Source organism: Misgurnus anguillicaudatus, chromosome 4 (assembly GCF_027580225.2).
Source record: "Misgurnus anguillicaudatus chromosome 4, ASM2758022v2, whole genome shotgun sequence".
Taxonomy (NCBI): domain Eukaryota; kingdom Metazoa; phylum Chordata; class Actinopteri; order Cypriniformes; family Cobitidae; genus Misgurnus; species Misgurnus anguillicaudatus.
This window is the reverse complement of record NC_073340.2, coordinates 35,661,266-35,682,783: the sequence shown is the minus strand read 5'-3', so window position 1 is coordinate 35,682,783 and position 21,518 is coordinate 35,661,266. Positions and strand designations below refer to the sequence as shown.

General features: G+C 38.7%; 1 protein-coding gene across 1 annotated transcript in view; it reads left to right on the top strand.

Annotated features, from left to right (window-relative positions):
- LOC129420329 (uncharacterized) overlaps positions 1-7,122 on the top strand; it is a 28,960-nt gene extending 21,838 nt beyond the window's left edge. Inside the window, exons 8-12 of the mRNA XM_073866514.1 lie at positions 848-967; positions 1,047-1,231; positions 1,377-1,534; positions 6,596-6,841; positions 6,927-7,122. Of these exons, the coding sequence (XP_073722615.1) occupies positions 848-967; positions 1,047-1,231; positions 1,377-1,534; positions 6,596-6,841; positions 6,927-7,107 (890 nt within the window). The 3' untranslated portion in view covers positions 7,108-7,122. The remainder of the gene's footprint in view (positions 1-847; positions 968-1,046; positions 1,232-1,376; positions 1,535-6,595; positions 6,842-6,926) is intronic.
- The last annotated feature ends 14,396 nt before the right edge of the window (positions 7,123-21,518 follow it).

Sequence of the window (21,518 nt, the reverse complement as noted above, 5' to 3'; positions counted from 1 at the left end):
AATAAATGCCTTAATATGGTTACAATTGGTTAATGGGGGGGGGGGGGGGTTGTGGCTAAGTGGTTAGATAATTGGACTTGTAACCCAAACGTTGTGGGTTTGATTATTGTCATAAGAAATCGAGAATCTTTTAAATCGACCTGTATCTTTATATCTTGTATGGCTTGTATCTCTGTATCTTCAATCCAGGCAATAAAATAAAATAACATTACTCCAAGGTAGAGTAGGCATTAATTTGGACACTTAAGTGTCGGATACGCTACAAGCGCCATCTTGTGTCGAGACGTGGGAGTTAATTTGGCACACGTTTTACGGTGAAGGGGTACCGGATAGCTGTTGAGTATAAATTATTGTGGTGCATTATGGGATTGAATACGTGCACTCGATAATCACTACAAGTGGCTGACCTCTTAAATAGTGCACTTTTTAAGGGTAAATGGAGCTAATTCAGACACAGCATCTGTGTGAAAAGGGCTAATGTAAAAGAAGAGATGACAAGGAAAATAAAAAAATTCAACTTAAGGTTCCCAAACTAAGACACAACAGTGATGAGCTTTTCACAAGTAACCATAACCTTTCATTGTCATTTACCTCTAAACCCAAAAACTAATATTATAAAGACATTTTATGTTTTGGTCCCAATGTACAATAAATGAAGGGGGGGGGGTATTTTATATTATGTGTCAAAATCTATTTTGTTCTGTCTGTGTTGCTTAATCCACTCGCATAGTTTGAAACGCCTCTGATTCTCGCCATGCTTTCGTTGCCAAAATGCATGCGCATACATTGATACATCATCATTATGTACAAACAGTAAAAGGGTCTATTCCATCTGTTTTCTTCTTAGCTGAAAGAGATCCCTGTTCTGCACTCAACTGTACTGAAGATGAATGGTGTGGAGAGATGAACAGTGTTTACGGCTGTTTATGCAATGACAACCAAACCAGATCTGATCCTGACTCTTTTGGTTAGAAACATCCCTTTAAAATATTCTAATCTTTTCTTTATTTGCTAATCTATACAATCTTTTTTACTGTATCTCTCAGATTTCTTTGAAACCTGTGAAAGCAGTACAGGATCTATATCTATATCTCGCTGTCAGCTCTTTGAAGCTGGTTTTTCAGCTGATAGCCTGCACCTCAATGATCCCAGATGCAGAGGAATCATCCAGAATGGCCGAGTGGTGTTTAGTTTTGATAACAATGAACACACGTGTGGTACAAATCTTATGGTAAGATTCAATATCTACATAGTGTTCAAACTATACCTGAATAACTTTCATAAATGAAATGAACCCTTTTCACATTTTGTTCAATCTAAATTATTTTCTAATCTTTCCAATTTTTTTTACTAAAAATAATGTTTGTGATCCACAGGCCAATGGCACTCATATCATCTATGAGAACTTTATTTTGGGAGCACCAGGATTATCTGAAGGTCTCATCAGCAGAGAGAGGATTCTGCAGATATCTTTCAGCTGTGTTTACCCCCAAACCCAAACACTTTCTATGATAGAAATCAACCCACTGGAAAGGTCAGACTTCAATTCTACTGGCTACATATATAAAAGACAATCAATACAGAAGAATAATACACAACTATATTGCATCATATCTTATCTACACTGAAAAAAAACAACTTGTAAAATTTACTTAAAAAAATCCTCGTAACAATTTGCACGAACTTTTTTTAAGTAAAATTTACTGCTTTTTTATAAGTAAAACTTACCTACTAAAATCAAATAAAATTTACTTAAAATTGCATGATAAAACATATGTTAAATAATTAATTAAATGTTACTTAATTATTTTATTTAGAAGTTAGATTTATTTTAATCGTTTAGGTAAAGTCTATTAGGTTTTTTTTTAAATTGAAGCATTGCTGTCCTAATAATATTAAATAAATCGTATTTTCTGTTTGTTATTTTCTTTAACATATTAATATGGACATAGTTCTTTTAAGTGTTATAAATAGCATTATAACACACAATTCATGACTGACAACAAGTCAGTCATTGAATAAACTTGATTCGGAACAGAAACACACACAAACTGTGTTTCTGACATGCATTATCAGCACTGTGGAGAGAAATACATATATAATGTTCCCAACAGGGTTCATGTAAAGAAACACTGATCACCTGAACGGTGACTTCACAAAATTATTATTTACAACAAAACAACATCAATAATATAAGAGCTTAAACCTTTTTGACATTTTGCTAACAAATATTTAAGTAGTTAAAGTTCTTATCAGTTCTTATTCTGTGATAAAGCTTAAAAAATAAAAATATTCAGGCGCAAAGAATTGTGGGTATTCCTTACAACATGTGCAAATAAATGTAAGTAAATTTCACTTAGATTTTTTTAGTGTAATGGATTTAATATTTTTAAGTAAAATGAACTAAGATAAGCTAAAGTATTTGATTAAAATTTACTTAATTATTTTAGGACTATGTGCAGTGACTATAAAACAGTTAAATAATACAAGAAAATATCAATTCAATTCAATTCAATTCAATTCAATTCAATTCAATTCAATTCAATTCAATTCAATTCAATTCAATTTTATTTATATAACGCTTTTCACAATTGTTAATTGTTGCAAAGCAGCTTTACATGAGTAGATGTTGAGGAGAACACAGAAAATCAATAGATAATTTAAGTAGTAGAGAAAGCGGTTAAACCGTACAAGCGAGCATATTAATAATGTAACGTATACTGTAAAGTGCTAAGTTAAGCCAAAGTTGGCTGACTCTCCCTGGGATTAAAAACCCTCTAGGAAAAAAAACCCAATGGGAAAAAGTCCTAGAAGGACAAAAACCCTTGGGAGGAATTAATATATATTTATATATATATAGAAACGGTAGGGATAGGAGGCGGGTAAGCGAATTAAACTGGTTTAGCCGGTGGTCGTTGGTCGGGCATCGGCTGGTCTTCACGTTGAAGGACAGCCAGTGGATCAGTGATGCAATGATCTTCACAGCAACCAGAACTGGGTCTGTTTGTCTCATGGTCCTCGTGGTTGAGGACGAGACAGGGAGAGAAAAACTGAATTCTATTAGCGTAGGGGCCGTTCGCATGCAATGCAAGTGTCAAACATTATAGTGGTTCAAGTCGGCTCGGTTCCAGACAGGCTAACTATTGCGGCAATAGTATATTACCCATATGTGGTATGTGAGTGCTTTGTTCTAGACAAACTAACTACTGCGGGAAAAGTACATTTACTGGACATTTTATGTGAATGCTTTGTTAAAGAAGAATGTCTTAAGTTTAGATTTAAATTGATTGACTGTGTCTGATACTCGAACATTATTTGGTAAATCATTCCAGAGCTTAGGGGCTAAGTAGGAAAAGGATCTACCACCTTTAGACACTTTTGATATTCTAGGGATAATTAAGTGACCAGAATTTTGTGAGCGCAGTTTACGTGATGGATTGTATTCTAATAGTAGTTCTTTAATATACGAAGGCGCTAGGCCATTTAAGGCTTTGTAGGTGATTAGTAATATTTTAATTTGTATACGATATTTAACTGGTAGCCAGTGTAAAGATGCCAGAATTGGACTGATGTGGTCATACTTTTTAGATCCAGTAAGCACTCTTGCGGCGGCGTTTTGAACCAGCTGTAGCTTGTTTACCTGATTTGCATGGCATCCCCCGAGTAACGAGTTACAATAGTCTATTCTAGAGGTCATAAAAGCATGTATAAGCTTTTCTGCGTCTGATGCAGACAGCATATGGCGTATTTTTGAGATATTTCTAAGATGGAAGAATGCTGTGCGGCAGATGTTGGCGATATGACTATCAAAAGATAGATTGCTGTCGAACATTACGCCTAAATTCTTAACCGTGGAAGATGGCACCACCTTGCAGCCATCTATGGGCAACTTGTAATCTGACATATTATGTTTGTAGCGATTCGGTTCAATAATAAGTATCTCTGTTTTATTGGAGTTTAGCATAAGAAAGTTTTGTGCCATCCAGTCCCTAATATCACTAATGCAGTCTGTTAGCTTAGAAAACTGGTGGGTTTCGCTAGGATGCGACGAGATGTAAAGCTGGGTATCATCCGCATAGCAGTGAAAACTTATGTTATGTTTCCTGATAATGTCTCCTAGAGGTAACATATATAACGAGAATAGGATAGGGCCTAGAACTGATCCCTGAGGTATGCCGTATTTAACGGGGGAGTGATATGACTCTTCCTCATTTACATAAACAAAGTGATATCGATTGGTTAGATACGATCTGAACCAGGCTAACGCCTGACCACTGATGCCAACATAGTTTTCTAGTCTGTTGAGTAAGATTGTGTGATCTATTGTGTCAAAGGCTGCACTAAGGTCTAGTAATATAAGGATTGAGATTTCACCACGATCGGATGTTAAGAGGAGGTCATTTGTAACTCTAAGCAGCGCTGTCTCTGTGCTATGGTGGGGCCTGAATCCTGATTGGAACTTTTCATATGTATTATTATTTTCTACGAATGTGCGTAGCTGGCTTGCCACTACTTTTTCTAATATTTTAGAAAGAAAAGGTAGATTTGAGATTGGTCTAAAGTTATTAAGATCTCCCTGGTCAAGGTTTTGCTTTTTAATGAGCGGTCTAATAACTGCTAGTTTGAAAGCTGTTGGAACGTATCCTAATTCTAGAGATGAGTTAAAGATATTAAGTACCGTGTCTAACACTACATGAAATACCTCTTTTAGTAATTTTGTGGGAACGGGGTCTAGTATATAGGACGATGATTTGGATGACGTTACTAGTTTAGAGAGCTCTTCTATTGTAGTAGGATTAAATGACTCAAGATGTTCGTTTGGTAATCTAGTGGAAAATGTACTATTGGGTAGAGTGATGGCTGCTTGCATAGTTTCTATGTTTTCCCCAATAAACATAATTTTGTTAGTAAAGAAGTTCATGAAGTCATCACTATTGTGTTGGAGTTTACTATTGGTTTCTGTTTGTTCTTTGTTTCTAGTCAGTTTCGCAACTGTGCTAAATAGAAAACGAGGGTTGTTATGATTTTCTTTAATAAGCGTACTGAGATAGGTAGATCTGGCAGTTTTAATAGCCTGTCTGTAGTGTTGAACACTCTCTTTCCATGCTGAACGCCATACCTCTAACTTTGTGTTTCGGTAGTTTCTTTCCATTTTTCTAGCTACTTTTTTAAGGGCTGCAGTATGATGGTCATACCATGGAGCTGGCGGTTTTTCTTTGATTCTCTTTTTTCGAATGGGAGCAACGGCATCCAACGTGCTAGAGCAGACGTTGTTCAGGTTTTCAATTATAATATCTAGATCTTCACGATTATCTGCTACATGTTTCATTTGAGACAGGTCTGGAAGAGTGCTAATAAAGCTATCTTTAGTGGTGGAAATTTTTGTTCTGGCTAATCTGTAGCATGTTGTAGGCTGAGCGGTCCTATCTAGAAGTATTGTGCATGACAGAAGGCAGTGGTCTGAAACGGCATCGCTCTGGGGTGATATTTCGATGTCATTAATATTGAGTCCGAGTGACAGAATTAAGTGTAGTGTGTGATTACGAGTATGCGTGGGCCCTGACACGTTTTGTTTAATGCCGAGAGAATTTAGAACATCCATAAACGCACGTCCTAATGCATCTTTTGGATTATCCACATGGATATTAAAATCACCAACGATAAGAGCTTTATCTACAGTGACTGTAAGCTCAGATAGGAAGTCTGCTATTTCTTTAAGAAAATCTGTGTGGTGGCCTGGAGGCCTATATATGGTAGCTAAAATGAACGAAAGTCGTTTGTTGTTGCGATCAGTTATTTCCATATTTAACAGTATTATTTCAAACGAATTAAATTTTAGGTTGGATTTATGGTTTACTTTGAATATTTTGTTGTGTATTGTGGCTGGGCCACCCCCTCTCCCTATTAGACGAGGAACATGTTTATAATAATAGTCTTGTGGGGTGGATTCGTTTAAACTGGTGTAATCGTCTGCTTTAAGCCAGGTTTCTGTTAAACAGAGTGCATCTAAGTTTTGGTCAGTAATTATTTCATTGATAATTGGTTCTTTGTTGGTAAGTGATCTAATGTTAAGAAGGCCGAATTTTAACATTTGAGTTTCATCTGTTAATGTATTATGTTCTAGTTTTATGTTAATAAGATTTGTACGAGACGAGGTAAACGGTGCTCTGTATTTATTTGTTCGAGGAACAGACACAGTCGAGATGTGTTGGTACTCTGTTAAAAAAGGCTCTATGTGCTGGGATATATGTGATCTTGACATGTCAAGGCAGCTAACAGACTGATGGGTAAGCCGATCTGTCTGTTTCCTGACCTGGGCCCTGGATAGTCAGACAATATCAAAAGTAAGACTATTGGTCAGATTTCTAGAGAGTATAGCACTTCCTTCCGGAGAATAGTAAGTCTAATAAGACTTACTATTCCCACACAGTTCATTTTTTACATGAATTAATTGTGTATTTATCATCATTTTACTTAGGAAAATCTAGTTCTCAATAAATGTTAATATTATTATGTAGAAATTATGAGAGTTAATCTAATAAATATTACTACACCAAAAAGTTCGTTTTTTCAGTGTATGTTGTTATTTGTGCAGTGTTGTGCACAAGACTCTTCCTGCTGGTCAAGGGATGTATCAGGTCCGAATGATCCCATATTATGATGTTGGGTTCTCTCAGCCCTTCAATGGTAGTGTGAATGCAGAACTCAACCAGGAGATTTTTGTTGAGGTTCGTGTTGATGGGGTTGACAGTCGACAGTTGGTCACAGTGATTGACACATGTTGGGCTACACCTGTGAATGATCCAGATTACAGTCTGCGCTGGGATCTCATCACTGGAGAGTAAGAGACAAACATTTCTTTGTGTTTGCTGTAACGTGTTTAAAGACATTTAAAGGGTTCAATAAATAATCCTCCTTATCCTCAGGTGTCCAAATCCACATGATAACACAGTGAAGCTTCTTCAGAATGGTGTCTCAACATCCAGTCGTTTCTCCTTCAGGATGTTCATCTTCAACTCAAACTCCACTAAAGTTTACCTGCACTGTTCTGTTCATCTTTGTCTTCTGTCAAACAATCACTGCTCAGCTGTAAGTTTACAAAAATAATTTACACAAAATTAGGATTGGGTACCATGCTTGGTACTTTTAAGAGCACATGCCAAATTACACCAGTACTACTGCGTATGGAATTATATTAAATCAACTGGTGCCAAATGTTGATACATGAGAATGCATCTAGGCCCTGTGAACTTGTTCAAACACACAGGTCAGTGTAGCTGCATTGTCACAATTACGTTTATCATTTTTACATGCTTTCATGCCTGTTTTTTAAACATTCAAGCACAAGAAGACGTGTAACAGATCTCAATGAGCTGCTAAAGCGCTATTTGATGAGTTTTGTGTGTGTACTGACACACATCCCCAGAAAGTCGCATCTTAAGGCTTCAGACAGCAGGCGCAAATGCCAACTGGGCTCATGCTTTCTTGCGCTTGGGCTGACATATTTACGCAAAATTATCTAAAAATATTGTGACTATCATCGTAAACACAGGTTGTAACTCTACCTCTTAAGTAAATACGTATATGCAGTTGAGAAAAAATTCATGTGTAACAGTATATTGGATCCATGCACTCTTAAAGTGGCAGGATAAACCAAACACCTACAGCAAAAAAAAAAAAAAGAATTATATATCAAAATATAAAAAAAGGCTAAAACAATATATTTCCTGAAATGTTTTTATAAATATGTTTACAAAAATGTATTTTTCACCAGTGTATTTTTTAACCATTTTAGGTTTTTTTGTCGTATGGGGCTATTAATAAGTATTATAAAAAATGAACAACTAAAAAAATCCTTTACTTGTCTTGACTAAAAACTTTTTGTAACTTTAATAATGGTTTATCTTTATTTGTATTATACAATAAAGATGCAGATTTTTTAATTTAGGCTACTTTTGTAGGCTACATGAAAACTACCCCATATGGCAAAAAATATATAAATTTCTTTGACCAAAAATATGTTTTAAATATATGCTGTATACATTTGGCCAAAACATATATTGGTGAAAAATTCGTTTTTGTAAACATATTTCTAAATATATTTTTTGTTATTTTTGTATATTTTGAAATGTATTATTAATATTAATTATATAAAATTATTTTTGAAATTATATGTTTTGCTGTATACACTCTTAAAATGAATGTGTTAAATTAACACATCTTGTGTCTAGTTAAGGACAACACATCTAGTGTGTTGTCCTTAACTTAACACATCTCTGTGTTATTTTTGAAATAACACACTTTGTGTTGTTTTAACACATCTTGTGTTGTCCATTTCATTTATTTAAGCTCACATTCTACACGAAATGACACACAATGTGTTAAAACAACACATAATGTGTTAAATAGTTTAACACAAAACAATGTGTTAAAATTAACACATCCTTTCTCAGAGTGTAGGACAGACCAATCTGAAAAAAAAAACATGAAAAGCATTGTTCATTTATTTGTATTATTTGTGCTTAAACTGCACCCTGGAGGTTGTAGGGACATTTACAGTTTTTCTCAGTCGCTTTGGTACATTTCTCAGATCAGAATTGAAATTCTCAAAACTACCTGTTCAATTCTCACATCATTGTGTCACTTGTGCACATCAAAAAATCTGTTTCTCGCCATTGGGATCCGTGTATTAGTCACTAGAGGGCGCTAGAATCAAAGGCAAAAATCTAGTGAGGTAAAGCCTAAACAATTTACAGCTGTAAATCTCCATATTTATGAATTATGGTTCGCAAGATTTATCGTGATATCTAACATGATACGATTCAATTATTTTGAGTATTTTTACACAATTTTTTTCCAAAATACAGTTGTCTTTTGAAGAAATTATAGGTTATAGATTATACACCAATAAATACTAATACTAATGAGTTTAAATAATTGTAATACTCTTTAATGTGTGCTCTGATTGGATGGAAAACTTCAATATTTTAATTATATAATTATCTGATGAAACATTTTCAATCTTTTAGGACTGTGCCTCTGGATATCACCAGAGAGTCGGCAGGTCTCTGGACTTCCATGACAGTTCTTCTATATCCATGGGTCCTTTCGTCTTGTCTGATGGAAATGCAGGTACATTTGCTTTAATATCCTTAACACTTAGTTTACAGATATATGAGGACTGTTTTATTTTAAAATCTAACTAATTTGTGTTTTGTAATTTTATAATCCACTAAATCCTATTCACAGACAAATAGGCTGCAGAATTGTGTGAGTGTCCGGAGCTCCAGGTCTGACTGGTTGTTTGATGATACTGCTGGTTTCACTCCTGAGTGCCTGCATCATCTTCTAGGATGTCTCCACAATGCTCAATTTCTAATCTTAAAAGTTTCTATAGCTTAACATTTGCTTTGTCATACAGTATCTGTTATCTCTGATTTTGTTTTTTTTACACTTATCTTGCCGTGTGTCTCAATTCGTTCCCTAGCTCCAGAGGTCGTGAATCAGTATATCGTGTACAAAGGTTCGGGCACTGGTAAGGACCCTAGCTCACTTCACATTGGGACAATGTTCACTTATCTTTCTGTCACGTGGCTGCTTAAGAACATTCACAGCTGTTACCCATCAATAACCGTCAAAACCAACATCTCTCTGTCTTAATTTTAAAAACAGTACATTGTGAAAAATGCTGTCATTATTCTCTTACATATCTGTGCATAAAATTGGAGGCATATAATTACATTTTAAATGTAATAAATATATTTACAATTTTAAATAAATATTATTATTTTACATATTGAGTAGATTGTGGTCCCTTACTGTGTAGCAATGCGTGTTTATATTTACAATTAAAACAAACATTTGTCTTTATAAAAGTTCTGTAACATTTCATAAAGTTTATTGAGTTGGATCACGTGATGTTCGGTTGGCGAGCTTCAGAAAAGGTCACGTGAGTTCCGGTTAGGGAACATAGGGACCATCGATGCTCACTGGTTTTTGCATTGCATTGTGGGAATTTTTAGGGAACGAACGTTCCAGTGCACTGAACGGATTTTGCGATTGAGACAGCCCTTAAAATGGCTGACTCCCTGATCAGTGCCCTGACTACTGAACAAGGGAGCTGATTGAGACACACGGTTGATGTTTATTTTGATAATATTCTATCTAGTGTGATGAAATAAGATTTAATTTGATTTTCACATTTTTTCAATTTTTTTCAAGTTCTTCTGTTAAAAACATGAATAAAGGTTAAATCAAGCATCAAAATTGAGGATTTGACGTTAATTTTGACTGACTTTGAAAATGCCTGGATGTTGTTGCCAGAAGAGGTGGTTTGAGTATTTTAGAAACTACTGATCTGCTCACACATCCATCTCTAGTGCTTTTAAATTTGGACAATTAATAATTTATTTTAATGTGAAGTGACTATTAAAACACGTTATGAGATATCGCCACTGATATTTTTATAATCAGCTTGCAAAAAACATCTCTCTGACACAAAAAAAAAAAAATGTTTATAGTAGGCTACTGACAAGAACAAAGTCTAATAATAAGCGAGTGCTCGAATCGCGTTAAGATTAAATGGCAAAAACAATAGTAACATTAAAGCTGCAAGCAGCGATGGAAGGGCCCTCGCACGCATGTGCACCGCCACCCTATGGCATTAGTAAAGCAGTGAACCAGGGGGATATGAATTAAAATGGGTAAATATAGGTGGATATTTAAAGGAACTTTGATGTGCCACACCGCATGTGTGCAGCAGGTGGCGCTGTGACTGTAACTGATTGTAGTTATATTGATGTGTTCAGGCCGTGACCCTTATCAAAAGTGTAAAGTATAGGGCAGATCGGACAATGTATGCCTGAATTACAACAGCTTCCTGTTTCATGGTGAAACATCACAATTTGCCAGGCTGCCATGGACATGCCCTTCAACAAAAAGTCAAGATCTCCGCAATTTATCACGGCAAAGGGCTTAACATCAATCTGACCAAATATGATGATGATTTGATTAAATCTCTAAGAGCAGTAAATCACAGCGTAAAACATGGCATTTCCTGCTACCTCTAGGTGGCGCTATGACTGAAGTTGAATATTGGCATTAAAATGTGTTCAGGTCAAGACCCTTATCAAACATGTGAAGCGTGGGGCAGATTGGACATTGTATGCCTGAGTTATAACAACTTCCTGTTTCATGGCGAAAATGCTAAACTTTGTCAGGCCGCCACAGACACACCCTCCAACGAAAAGTCAAGATCTCCACAATTTAACATCGCAAAAGCCTTTAGATGAGACTGACCAAATATGATAATGATCGGATTAAATCGCTAGGAGGAGTTCGTTAAAGTACGACGCTTGGAAATGTCAAAAAATGACACAGAAAATTCAAAATGGCCGACTTCCTGTGGGGTTTAGAGCTTAGCTCCAAGAGACTTTTTTGTAGGTCTTGGGGTGCTAGATGATCCTACCAAATTTCGTATCTGTAAATTTTTCGTAGTGGGGGGGCTGTTCTCTTGAAATTTTGCAGGTGGCGCTATCGAGCCATTTCTACACGCCCACTTCTGACGCCTATACTACATGTAAATTTTCGCCACTTCTGACGCGTGTGCAAATTTTCATGAGTTTTCGGGTATGTTTAGGCCCTCAAAAATGCAATCCATTTCGGAGAAGAAGAAGAAGAAGAAGAAAAATAATAATAATAATAAACGGAGCAAAACTCTTATTAATCATGTAAAGTTAGGGAAAGATCGGTCATTGCATAATCAGTGTAAACATGTCACTTCCTGTTGTCAGCTGGTGGCGCTATAACCATAAGTGACTATTGACATGTAGATGTATTCAGTCCAGGACTCTTATTAATCATGTGAAGTTTGGGACAGATCAGACATTGGATAATCATTGTAAACATGTCACTTCCTGTTGCCAGCTGGTGGCGCTATAACCATAAGTGACTATTGACATGTAGATGTGTTCAGTCCAGGACTCTTATTAATATTGACATGTATATGTGTTGAGTCCCGGACTCTTATTAATCATGTGAAGTTTGGGACAGATCAGACATTGGATAATCATTGTAAACATGTCACTTCCTGTTGCCAGCTGGTGGCGCTATAACCATAAGTGACTATTGACATGTAGATGTGTTCAGTCCAGGACTCTTATTAATAATGTGAAGTAAGGGAAAGATCGGACATTGTATAATCAGTGTAAACATGTCACTTCCTGTTGCCAGCTGGTGGCGCTATAACCTTAAGTGACTTTTGACATGTAGATGTGTTCAGTCCAGGACTCTTATTAATCATGTGAAGTTTGGGACAGATCAGACATTGGATAATCATTGTAAACATGTCACTTCCTGTTGCCAGCTGGTGGCGCTATAACCATAAGTGACTATTGACATGTAGATGTGTTCAGGTCATGAATCTTAGCAATCATGTGAAGTTTGGGACAGATCGGACACTGTATGCCTGAGTTCCAGCAACCTGTTTCATAGCGAAACATCAAACTTTGGCTGGCCGAAATAGACACAAATTTTAATATAGAATCAAATCCTTCGCAATTTAGCATCACAAAGGCCTTAAGATGAGACTCGCCAAATATGATGATGATCCGACGAAAACTGTAGGAGGAGTTAGTTAAAGTATGACTGCTGGAAATGAGAAAAACTGAGCCAAAATCTGAGAAATAATTCAAAATAGCTGACTTCCTGTTTGGTTTAGGGCATTGCTCCAAGAGGTTTTTTTGTTGGGCTTGTAATAATACATGAGCATACCGAAATTCGTACATGTAAGTTAAACACAGTCCAAGGGCTGCTTCATTCAATATTTGAAAGTGGCGCTAAAACATGTTCCTTCAGGTTGCCAGCTGGTGGCGCTATGGCTATAAATGAAAATTGTTATGTAGATGTGTTCAGGTCAGGACTCTTAGCAATCATGTGAAATTTGGGACAGATCGGACATTGTATGCATGAGTTCCAGCAACTTCCTGTTTCATTGGAAAACATCAAACTTTGTCGGGCCAGAACCAACACAAATTTTTACGTAGAGTCAAATCCTTCGCAATTTAGCATCACAAAGGCCTTAAGATGACACTCACCAAATATGAAGATGATCCGACGAAAACTGTAGGAGGAGTTAGTTAAAGTATGACGTCTGGAAATGACAAAAACTGCGCCCAAATCACAAAAATAACTCCGAATAGCTGACTTCCTGTTTGGTTTACGGCTTCGCTCCAAGAGAATTTTTTGTAGGTCTTGTCATGCTACAGACGCGTACCGAATTTCGTAATTGTACGTCAAACACAGTCCGAGGGCTGCTTCGTTGAAAATTTGTAGGTGGCGCTATAGAGCCATTTTCTCACGCCTAATTCTAAAGCCTACACCACATGTAAATTTTCATCACTCTTGACATCTGTGCAAAATTTCATGAGTTTTCGAGTATGTTTAGGCCCTCTAAAGTCCCGCTGAATTCGGAGAAAAAGAAAAAAAATAATAAATATAGCTGCAAGCAGCAATGGCGGGCCCTCGCACGGTTTTTTACCGCTACACGGTGCGTCCGAGAAAACGATGCACGGCGGCAAGGGCATCAAGTGGGTAAAATATCAGCGGGCTATTTAATGTTGTTTCTGAGCCATTTGGGGACTGTAGTTAAAAGAAACCCCACATTTTAGACAAACAGGGGCACTAGTGAGCCACTTAAGAGACACGCCTATGTCTGACCTTTTTGTCAACACTTAACAGCCGAAAACTCTGATGTGTGTGCCAAATTTAAAGTTCAACTAAGCATGCCAAGAGCCTTAAACATGCCTGAAATTAAAGTAAAGTTTGACAGGTTGCCATGGGAACAGCGTTTGAGATATCAAAAATCCCTTCACAATTTATCATCTACAATGTCTCGGCATCATGCTGACTGCTTCTCGTGTCAATCGCATGAAAATCCTGGAAGGAGTATTTAAAAGAACATCGGATGGAACTGTCAAAAAAAATCCACCTTTGTGACTGACACACTTCCTGGCGCCTGGTGGTGGCGCCATACCCGGGAGTCACAATAGGCACATCGATGTGATCAGAATCTTCAGACGAACAAACACAATGCGTGTCATCACAATAAGACCCTTTTTACCTTAGATATTAAACACTTCCTGTTTCTCTGATTTCGCCATGAATTTGTCGCCTTGCCATGACAGAACCCTTCGAGATATCAAAAATCCCTTCGCAATTTAGCAAGTTCAATATCTTGACATCATGATCACCACGATTGATGTCAATCCCATGTATCCCTTCGGAGGAGTATTCAAAAGTTCACTGCATGCATTTTTTAAACAATCCAAAATGGCCGACTTCCTGTTGGGCGGAGCTAATAGGTTAGAGTGCGAAAGTTGTTCGGGTTGATGAGATCTATATGTTTACCAACTTTCATACATGTGCGTACATTTTTGCCCAATCTGTGCACTACTGTTTGTTTTTGAATTACAGGGGGCGCTACAGAGCCCCCGTGCCACGCCCGTGTTCCAGCCTTTGGCTTTCGGCGATGACAGACGACTCTGACGTCTGTGCCAAATTTCAAGAGTTTTCGAGTATGTTAAGGCCCCCAAAATGCCCAAAAGTGTTGAAAAAAATAAAAAAAATAATAATAAAAAATATAGCTGCAAGCAGCAATGGCGGGCCCTCGCACGTTTTTTTACCGCTACACGGTGTGTCCGAGAAAATGAGGCACGGTGGGCAAGGGCATCAAGTGGGTAAAATATCAGTGGGCTATTTAATGTTGTTTCTGAGCCATTTGGGGACTGTAGGTAAAAGAAACCCCATATTTTAGACAAACGGGGGTGCTAGTCAGCCACTAAATAGACACGCCTTTATCTGACCTTTTTGTCAACACTTAACAGCCGAAAACTCTGATGTGTGTGCCAAATTTAAAGTTCAACTAAGCACGCCAAGAGCCTTAAACGTGCCTGAAATTAAAGTAAAGTTTGACGCGTTGCCATGGAAACAGCGTTCGAGATGTCAAAAATTCCTTCGCAATTTATCATCTACAATGTCTCGGCATCATGTTGACCACTTCTGGTGTCAATCGCATGAATCCCATACGAGAAGTATTTAAAGGTTCACAGCATGTAACTGTCAGCCTTAAATATGTGTAAAAATGAAAGTAAAGTTTGATGCATTGCCATGGGAACAGCGTTTGAGATATCAAAAATCCCTTCTCAATTTATCATCTACAATGTCTCTGCATTATGTTGACCACTTTTCGTGTCAATCGCATGAAAATCCTAGAAGGAGTATTTAAAAGTTAACTGTATGCAACTGAAAGGCTTAAATATGCCTTTAAAATGAAAGTAAAGTTTGACGCGTTGCCATGGGAACAGCGTTCGAGATGTCAAAAATTCCTTCGCAATTTATCATCTACAATGTCTCGGCATCATGTTTACCACTTTTGGTGTCAATCGCATGAATATCCTAGAAGGAGTATTTAAAAGAACATCGCATGGAACTGACAAAAAAATCCACCTTTGTGACTGACACACTTCCTGGCGCCTGGTGGTGGCGCTATAACCGGGAGTCACAATAGGCATATCGATGCGATCGGAATCTTCAGACGAACAAACACCCCGCATGTCATTACAATAAGACATTTTTTGCCTTAGATATTAGACAATTCCTGTTTCTCTGATTTCGCCATAAGTTTGTCGCCTCGCCATGACAGAACCGTTCGAGATATCAAAAATCCCTTCGCAATTTAGCAAGTCCAATGTCTTGACATCATGATCACCACGTTTGGAGTCAATCCCATGTATCCCCTCGGAGGAGTATTCAAAAGTTCACCGCATGCATTTTTTAAACAATCCAAAATGGCCGACTTCCTGTTGGGCGGAGCTTAAATGTTAGAGGGCGAAAGTTGTTCGGGTCGATGAGATCTATATGTGTACCAACTTTCATACATGTGCGTACATTTTTGCCCGATCTGTGCACTACTGTTTGTTTTTGCATTACAGGGGGCGCTACAGAGCCCCCCTGCCACGCCCGTGTTCCAGCCTTTGGCTTTCGGCGATGACGGACGACTCTGACGTGTGTGCCAAATTTCAAGAGTTTTCGAGTATGTTAAGGCCCCCAAAATGTTCAAAAGTGTTAAAAAAAATAAAAAAATAAATAAAAATAATAATAATAATAATAAATATAGCTGCAAGCAGCAATGGCGGGCCCTCGCACATTTTTTACCGCTACACGGTGCGTCCGAGAAAACGATGCACGGTGGGCAAGGGCATCAAGTGGGTAAATATCAGTTGGCTATTTAATGTTGTTACTGAGCCATTTGGGGACTGCAGGTAAAAGAAACCCCACATTTTAGACAAACGGGGGCACTAGTGAGCCACTCAAGAGACACGCCTATATCTGACGTTTTTGTGCATACTTAACAGTCGACAACTCTGATGTGTGTGCCAAGTTTTAGGTTAATCTAAGCACGCCAAGAGCCCTAAATATGCCTGAAATAAAAGTAAAGTTTGCGGCATTGCCATGGGAACAGCGTTCGAGATATCAAAAATACCTTCGCAATTTATCATCTACAATGTCTCAGCATTATGTTGACCACTTCTCGTGTCAATCGCATGAAAATCCTAGGAGGAGTATTTAAAAGAACATTGCATGGAACTGTCAAAAAAAATCCAGCTTCTTGACTGACACACTTCCTGGCGCCTGGTGGTGGCGCTATACCCGGGAGTCACAATAGGCACATCGATGCGATCGGAATCTTCAGATGAACAAACACCCCGCGTGTCTTCACAGTAATACATTTTTTGCCTTAGATATTAGACACTTCCTGTTTCTCTGAATTCGCCATGACTTTGTCGCTTCGCCATGGCAGAACCGTTCGAGATATCAAAAATCCCTTCGCAATTTAGCAAGTACAATGTCTCGACATCATGATCACTACGTTTGGTGTCAATCCCATGAATCCCCTAGAAGGAGTATTCAAAAGTTTAACGCATGCATTTTTTAAACAATCCAAAATAGCCGACTTCCTGTTGGGCGGAGCTTAAATGTTAGAGGGCGAAAGTTGTTCGGGTCGATGAGATCTATATGTGTACCAACTCTCGTACATGTGCGTACATTTTTGCCCGATCTGTGCCCCAATGTTTGTTTTTGAATTACAGGGGGCGCTACAGAGCCCCCGTGCCACGCCCGTGTTCCAGCCTTTGGCTTTCGGCGATGACGGACGACTCTGACGTCTGTGCCAAATTTCAAGAGTTTTCGAGTATGTTAAGGCCCCCAAAATGTTCAAAAGTGTTAAAAAAAATAAAAAAAAAAAAATAATAATAATAATAAAAATAATAATCCGAGCAAAACCAATAGGGCTTCGCACCTTTCGGTGCAGGCCATTCTGGCCTGCTCCTCGGTGCTCGGGCCCTAATAAAAATAATAATCCGAGCAAAACCAATAGGGCTTCGCACCTTTCGGTGCAGGCCATTCTGGCCTGCTCCTCGGTGCTCGGGCCCTAAATATAGCTGCAAGCAGCAATGGCGGGCCCTCGCACGTTTTTTTACCGCTACACGGTGCGTCCGAGAAAATGAGGCACGGTGGGCAAGGGCATCAAGTGGGTAAAATATCAGTGGGCTATTTAATGTTGTTTCTGAGCCATTTGGGGACTGTAGGTAAAAGAAACCCCACATTTTAGACAAACAGGGGCACTAGTGAGCCACTTAAGAGACACGCCTATGTCTGACATTTTGTCAACACTTAACAGCCGAAAACTCTGATGTGTGTGCCAAATTTAAAGTTCAACTAAGCACGCCAAGAGCCTAGCCTGACGTTGCCATACTCAATTCTAGTCAGAATTTGAGTCTGATACCGCTCCATTGAGCTATAATTATGAGGCGTGTCTCAACTGAAAAATGCCTCTGCACTCAATTGGATAGACCTACGACCAATCAGAGCAACCGAGTGTGTAACGTATGTTGAAATTACGTCTTTGCAGCCTGACCTAACTGGTAGTTATTCGCTACAATGACACTAACATTGTGATTATACCGAGTTAGCGAATGTACATCAACACCTATTATGTTTACAACATTTCGTTTATATCACAACATGAAGTATTTACTAAGTCATAGAGTAAGACTATCTCTTACCATTTGTACGTTAGGTGAACTTCATCCACGGCGATAGCCATTACGTTTGCTTGAAAATATTGGAGCCTAGCATGTCCCTCCACTCAACCACGATTCCGGGCTTCCGAAAAGAAGCTGGCAACGACCGCTAATTATATCCATCTCGTCGTGCACGCTGAGTTGCATCGCCGTGATAACGTTAGCCATTTCAGTTGCGACCAACTTTTGCCAATTAGGACATCAACAAATGCCCTGCTCGCGTTTCTCTGTTCCTCTTTTAAAATCAATGCTCTGTCGATATCTTTTAGTACAGACTCAATGTCAGAATCCACACATCTGAACTTTACAGCGGCAGCCATTCAACACACGCGCTCTTTGGTGACGTGGTTCATTACGTTACTGTTGATTATCTGTCCATCATCGTATAAAGCCCGCCCTGACAATTTGATTGGTTCGCCCAGCTCTAGTCCTAGCATAGCAGCTCCTCAACGGAGAAACCCCAGACCCATCTTCCCGTTTACAAAATCTTGTGGGCGGGGCTAAGATGGGCTGGCACCCAGGCTACCAAGAGCCTTAAACGTGCCTGAAATTAAAGTAAAGTTTGACGCGTTGCCATGGAAACAGCGTTCGAGATGTCAAAAATTCCTTCGCAATTTATCATCTACAATGTCTCGGCATCATGTTGACCACTTCTGGTGTCAATCGCATGAATCCCATACGAGAAGTATTTAAAGGTTCACAGCATGTAACTGTCAGCCTTAAATATGTGTAAAAATGAAAGTAAAGTTTGATGCATTGCCATGGGAACAGCGTTCGAGATATCAAAAATCCCTTCTCAATTTATCATCTACAATGTCTCTGCATTATGTTGACCACTTTTCGTGTCAATCGCATGAAAATCCTAGAAGGAGTATTTAAAAGTTAACTGTATGCAACTGAAAGGCTTAAATATGCCTTTAAAATGAAAGTAAAGTTTGACGCGTTGCCATGGGAACAGCGTTCGAGATGTCAAAAATTCCTTCGCAATTTATCATCTACAATGTCTCGGCATCATGTTGACCACTTTTGGTGTCAATCGCATGAAAATCCTAGAAGGAGTATTTAAAAGAACATCGGATGGAACTGTCAAAAAAATCTACCTTTGTGACTGACACACTTCCTGGCGCCTCGTGGTGGCGCTATAACCGGGAGTCACAATAGGCATATCGATGCGATCGGAATCTTCAGACGAACAAACACCCCGCATGTCATTACAATAAGACATTTTTTGCCTTAGATATTAGACAATTCCTGTTTCTCTGATTTCGCCATAAGTTTGTCGCCTCGCCATGACAGAACCGTTCGAGATATCAAAAATCCCTTCGCAATTTAGCAAGTCCAATGTCTTGACATCATGATCACCACGTTTGGAGTCAATCCCATGTATCCCCTCGGAGGAGTATTCAAAAGTTCACCGCATGCATTTTTTAAACAATCCAAAATGGCCGACTTCCTGTTGGGCGGAGCTTAAATGTTAGAGGGCGAAAGTTGTTTGGGTCGATGAGATCTATATGTGTACCAACTTTCATACATGTGCGTACATTTTTGCCCGATCTGTGCACTACTGTTTGTTTTTGCATTACAGGGGGCGCTACAGAGCCCCCCTGCCCGTGTTCCAGCCTTTGGCTTTCGGCGATGACGGACGACTCTGACGTGTGTGCCAAATTTCAAGAGTTTTCGAGTATGTTAAGGCCCCCAAAATGTTCAAAAGTGTTAAAAAAAATAAAAAAAAAATAAAAATAATAATAATAATAATAATAAAAATAATAATCCGAGCAAAAACAATAGGGTCCTCACACCCTGGTGTGCTCGGGCCCTAATTAAAACTGCAAGCAGTGATGGAAGGGCCCTCGCACGCATGTGCACCGCCACTCTATGGCCTTAGTAAAGCAATTAACCAGGGGGATTGAAATTTCAGTGGGTAAATATAGGTGGATATTCAAAGGAACTTTGAAGTGCCACACCTCCTTTGTGCAGCAGGTGGCGCTATGATTGTAATTGATTGTTGTAACATTGATGTGTTGAGGCCAGGACCCTTGTCAAACGTATGATGTCTGTGACAAATCGGACATTGCATGCCTGAGTTACAACAGCTTTCTCATGGCGAAACATCAAACTTTGATAGGCCACCACGGACACGCCCCTTTACCGAAATGTCAAGATCTTCACAATTTATCATTGTGAAGTCCCTAAGTTCAGACTGACCAAATATGATGATGATCTGAATACATGAATACATTACTCAATGAGCAGTAAATCACAGTGTAAAACATGTCATTTCCTGCTTCCAGCAGGTGGCGCTATAACTTTTACTGAATATTGCCATGTTGATGTGTTCAGGAAAGGACACTTATCAAGCCTATGAAGCGTGGGTCAGATTGGACATTTTAAACCTGAGTTAGAACAACTTCCTGTTTCTTTGAGAAACACAGAAATTTGGCAAGCCGCTACGTACACACCCTCCATTGAAATGTCAAGATCTCCGCAATATAGCATTGCAAAGCCCTTTAGATGACACACACCAAATATGATGATTATCTGATTAAATTTCTAGGAGGAGTTCGTTAAAATACGAAGGCCAGAAATGCCAAAATTTGCCCTCAAATTACAGATAAAATTCAAAATGGCTGACTTCCTGTGGGGTTTAGAGCTTTGCTCCAAGAGACTTTTTTGTAGGTCTTGGGGTGATAAATGATCCTACCGCATTTCGTATCTGTACGATTAACGTAGCGGGGGGGCTGCTCTATTAAATTTTTGTAGGTGGCGCTATAGAGCCATTTTAACACCCCAAGTTCTGAAGTCTATATCACATGAACATTTTCGCCACCTTTGACACGTGTGCAACGTTTCATGACTTTTTGAGCTTGTTTAGGCTGTCAAAAATGCGATTCATTTAGCGATACTTTGCGAGGCCGCAACGGACACGCCCTTTAACGAAAAGTCAAGGTCGTTGCTATTTATCATCACACAAGGTCTTGATATTAGACTGATGAAATATGATGTTAATATGGTTAAATCTGTAAGAGCAGTAAGTCACAGCGTTAAACATGGCATTTCCTGCTGCCTCTAGGTGGCGCTATGACTGTTACTGAATTATGCCATGTTGATGTGTTCAGGCTGGGACCCTAATCAAACGTGTGAAGTCGGGGGCAGATCGGACAATGTATGCCTGAATTACAACAGCTTCCTGTTTCATGGCGAAACATCACTCTTTGCCAGGCCGCCACGGACACGCCCTCTAACGAAAAGTCAAGATCTTCGCAATTTATCATTGCAAAGGGCTTAAGATCAGTCTGACCAAATATGATGATGATTGGATTAAATCTCTACGAGCAGTAAATCACAGCGTAAAACATGGCATTTCCTGCTAGCTCTAGG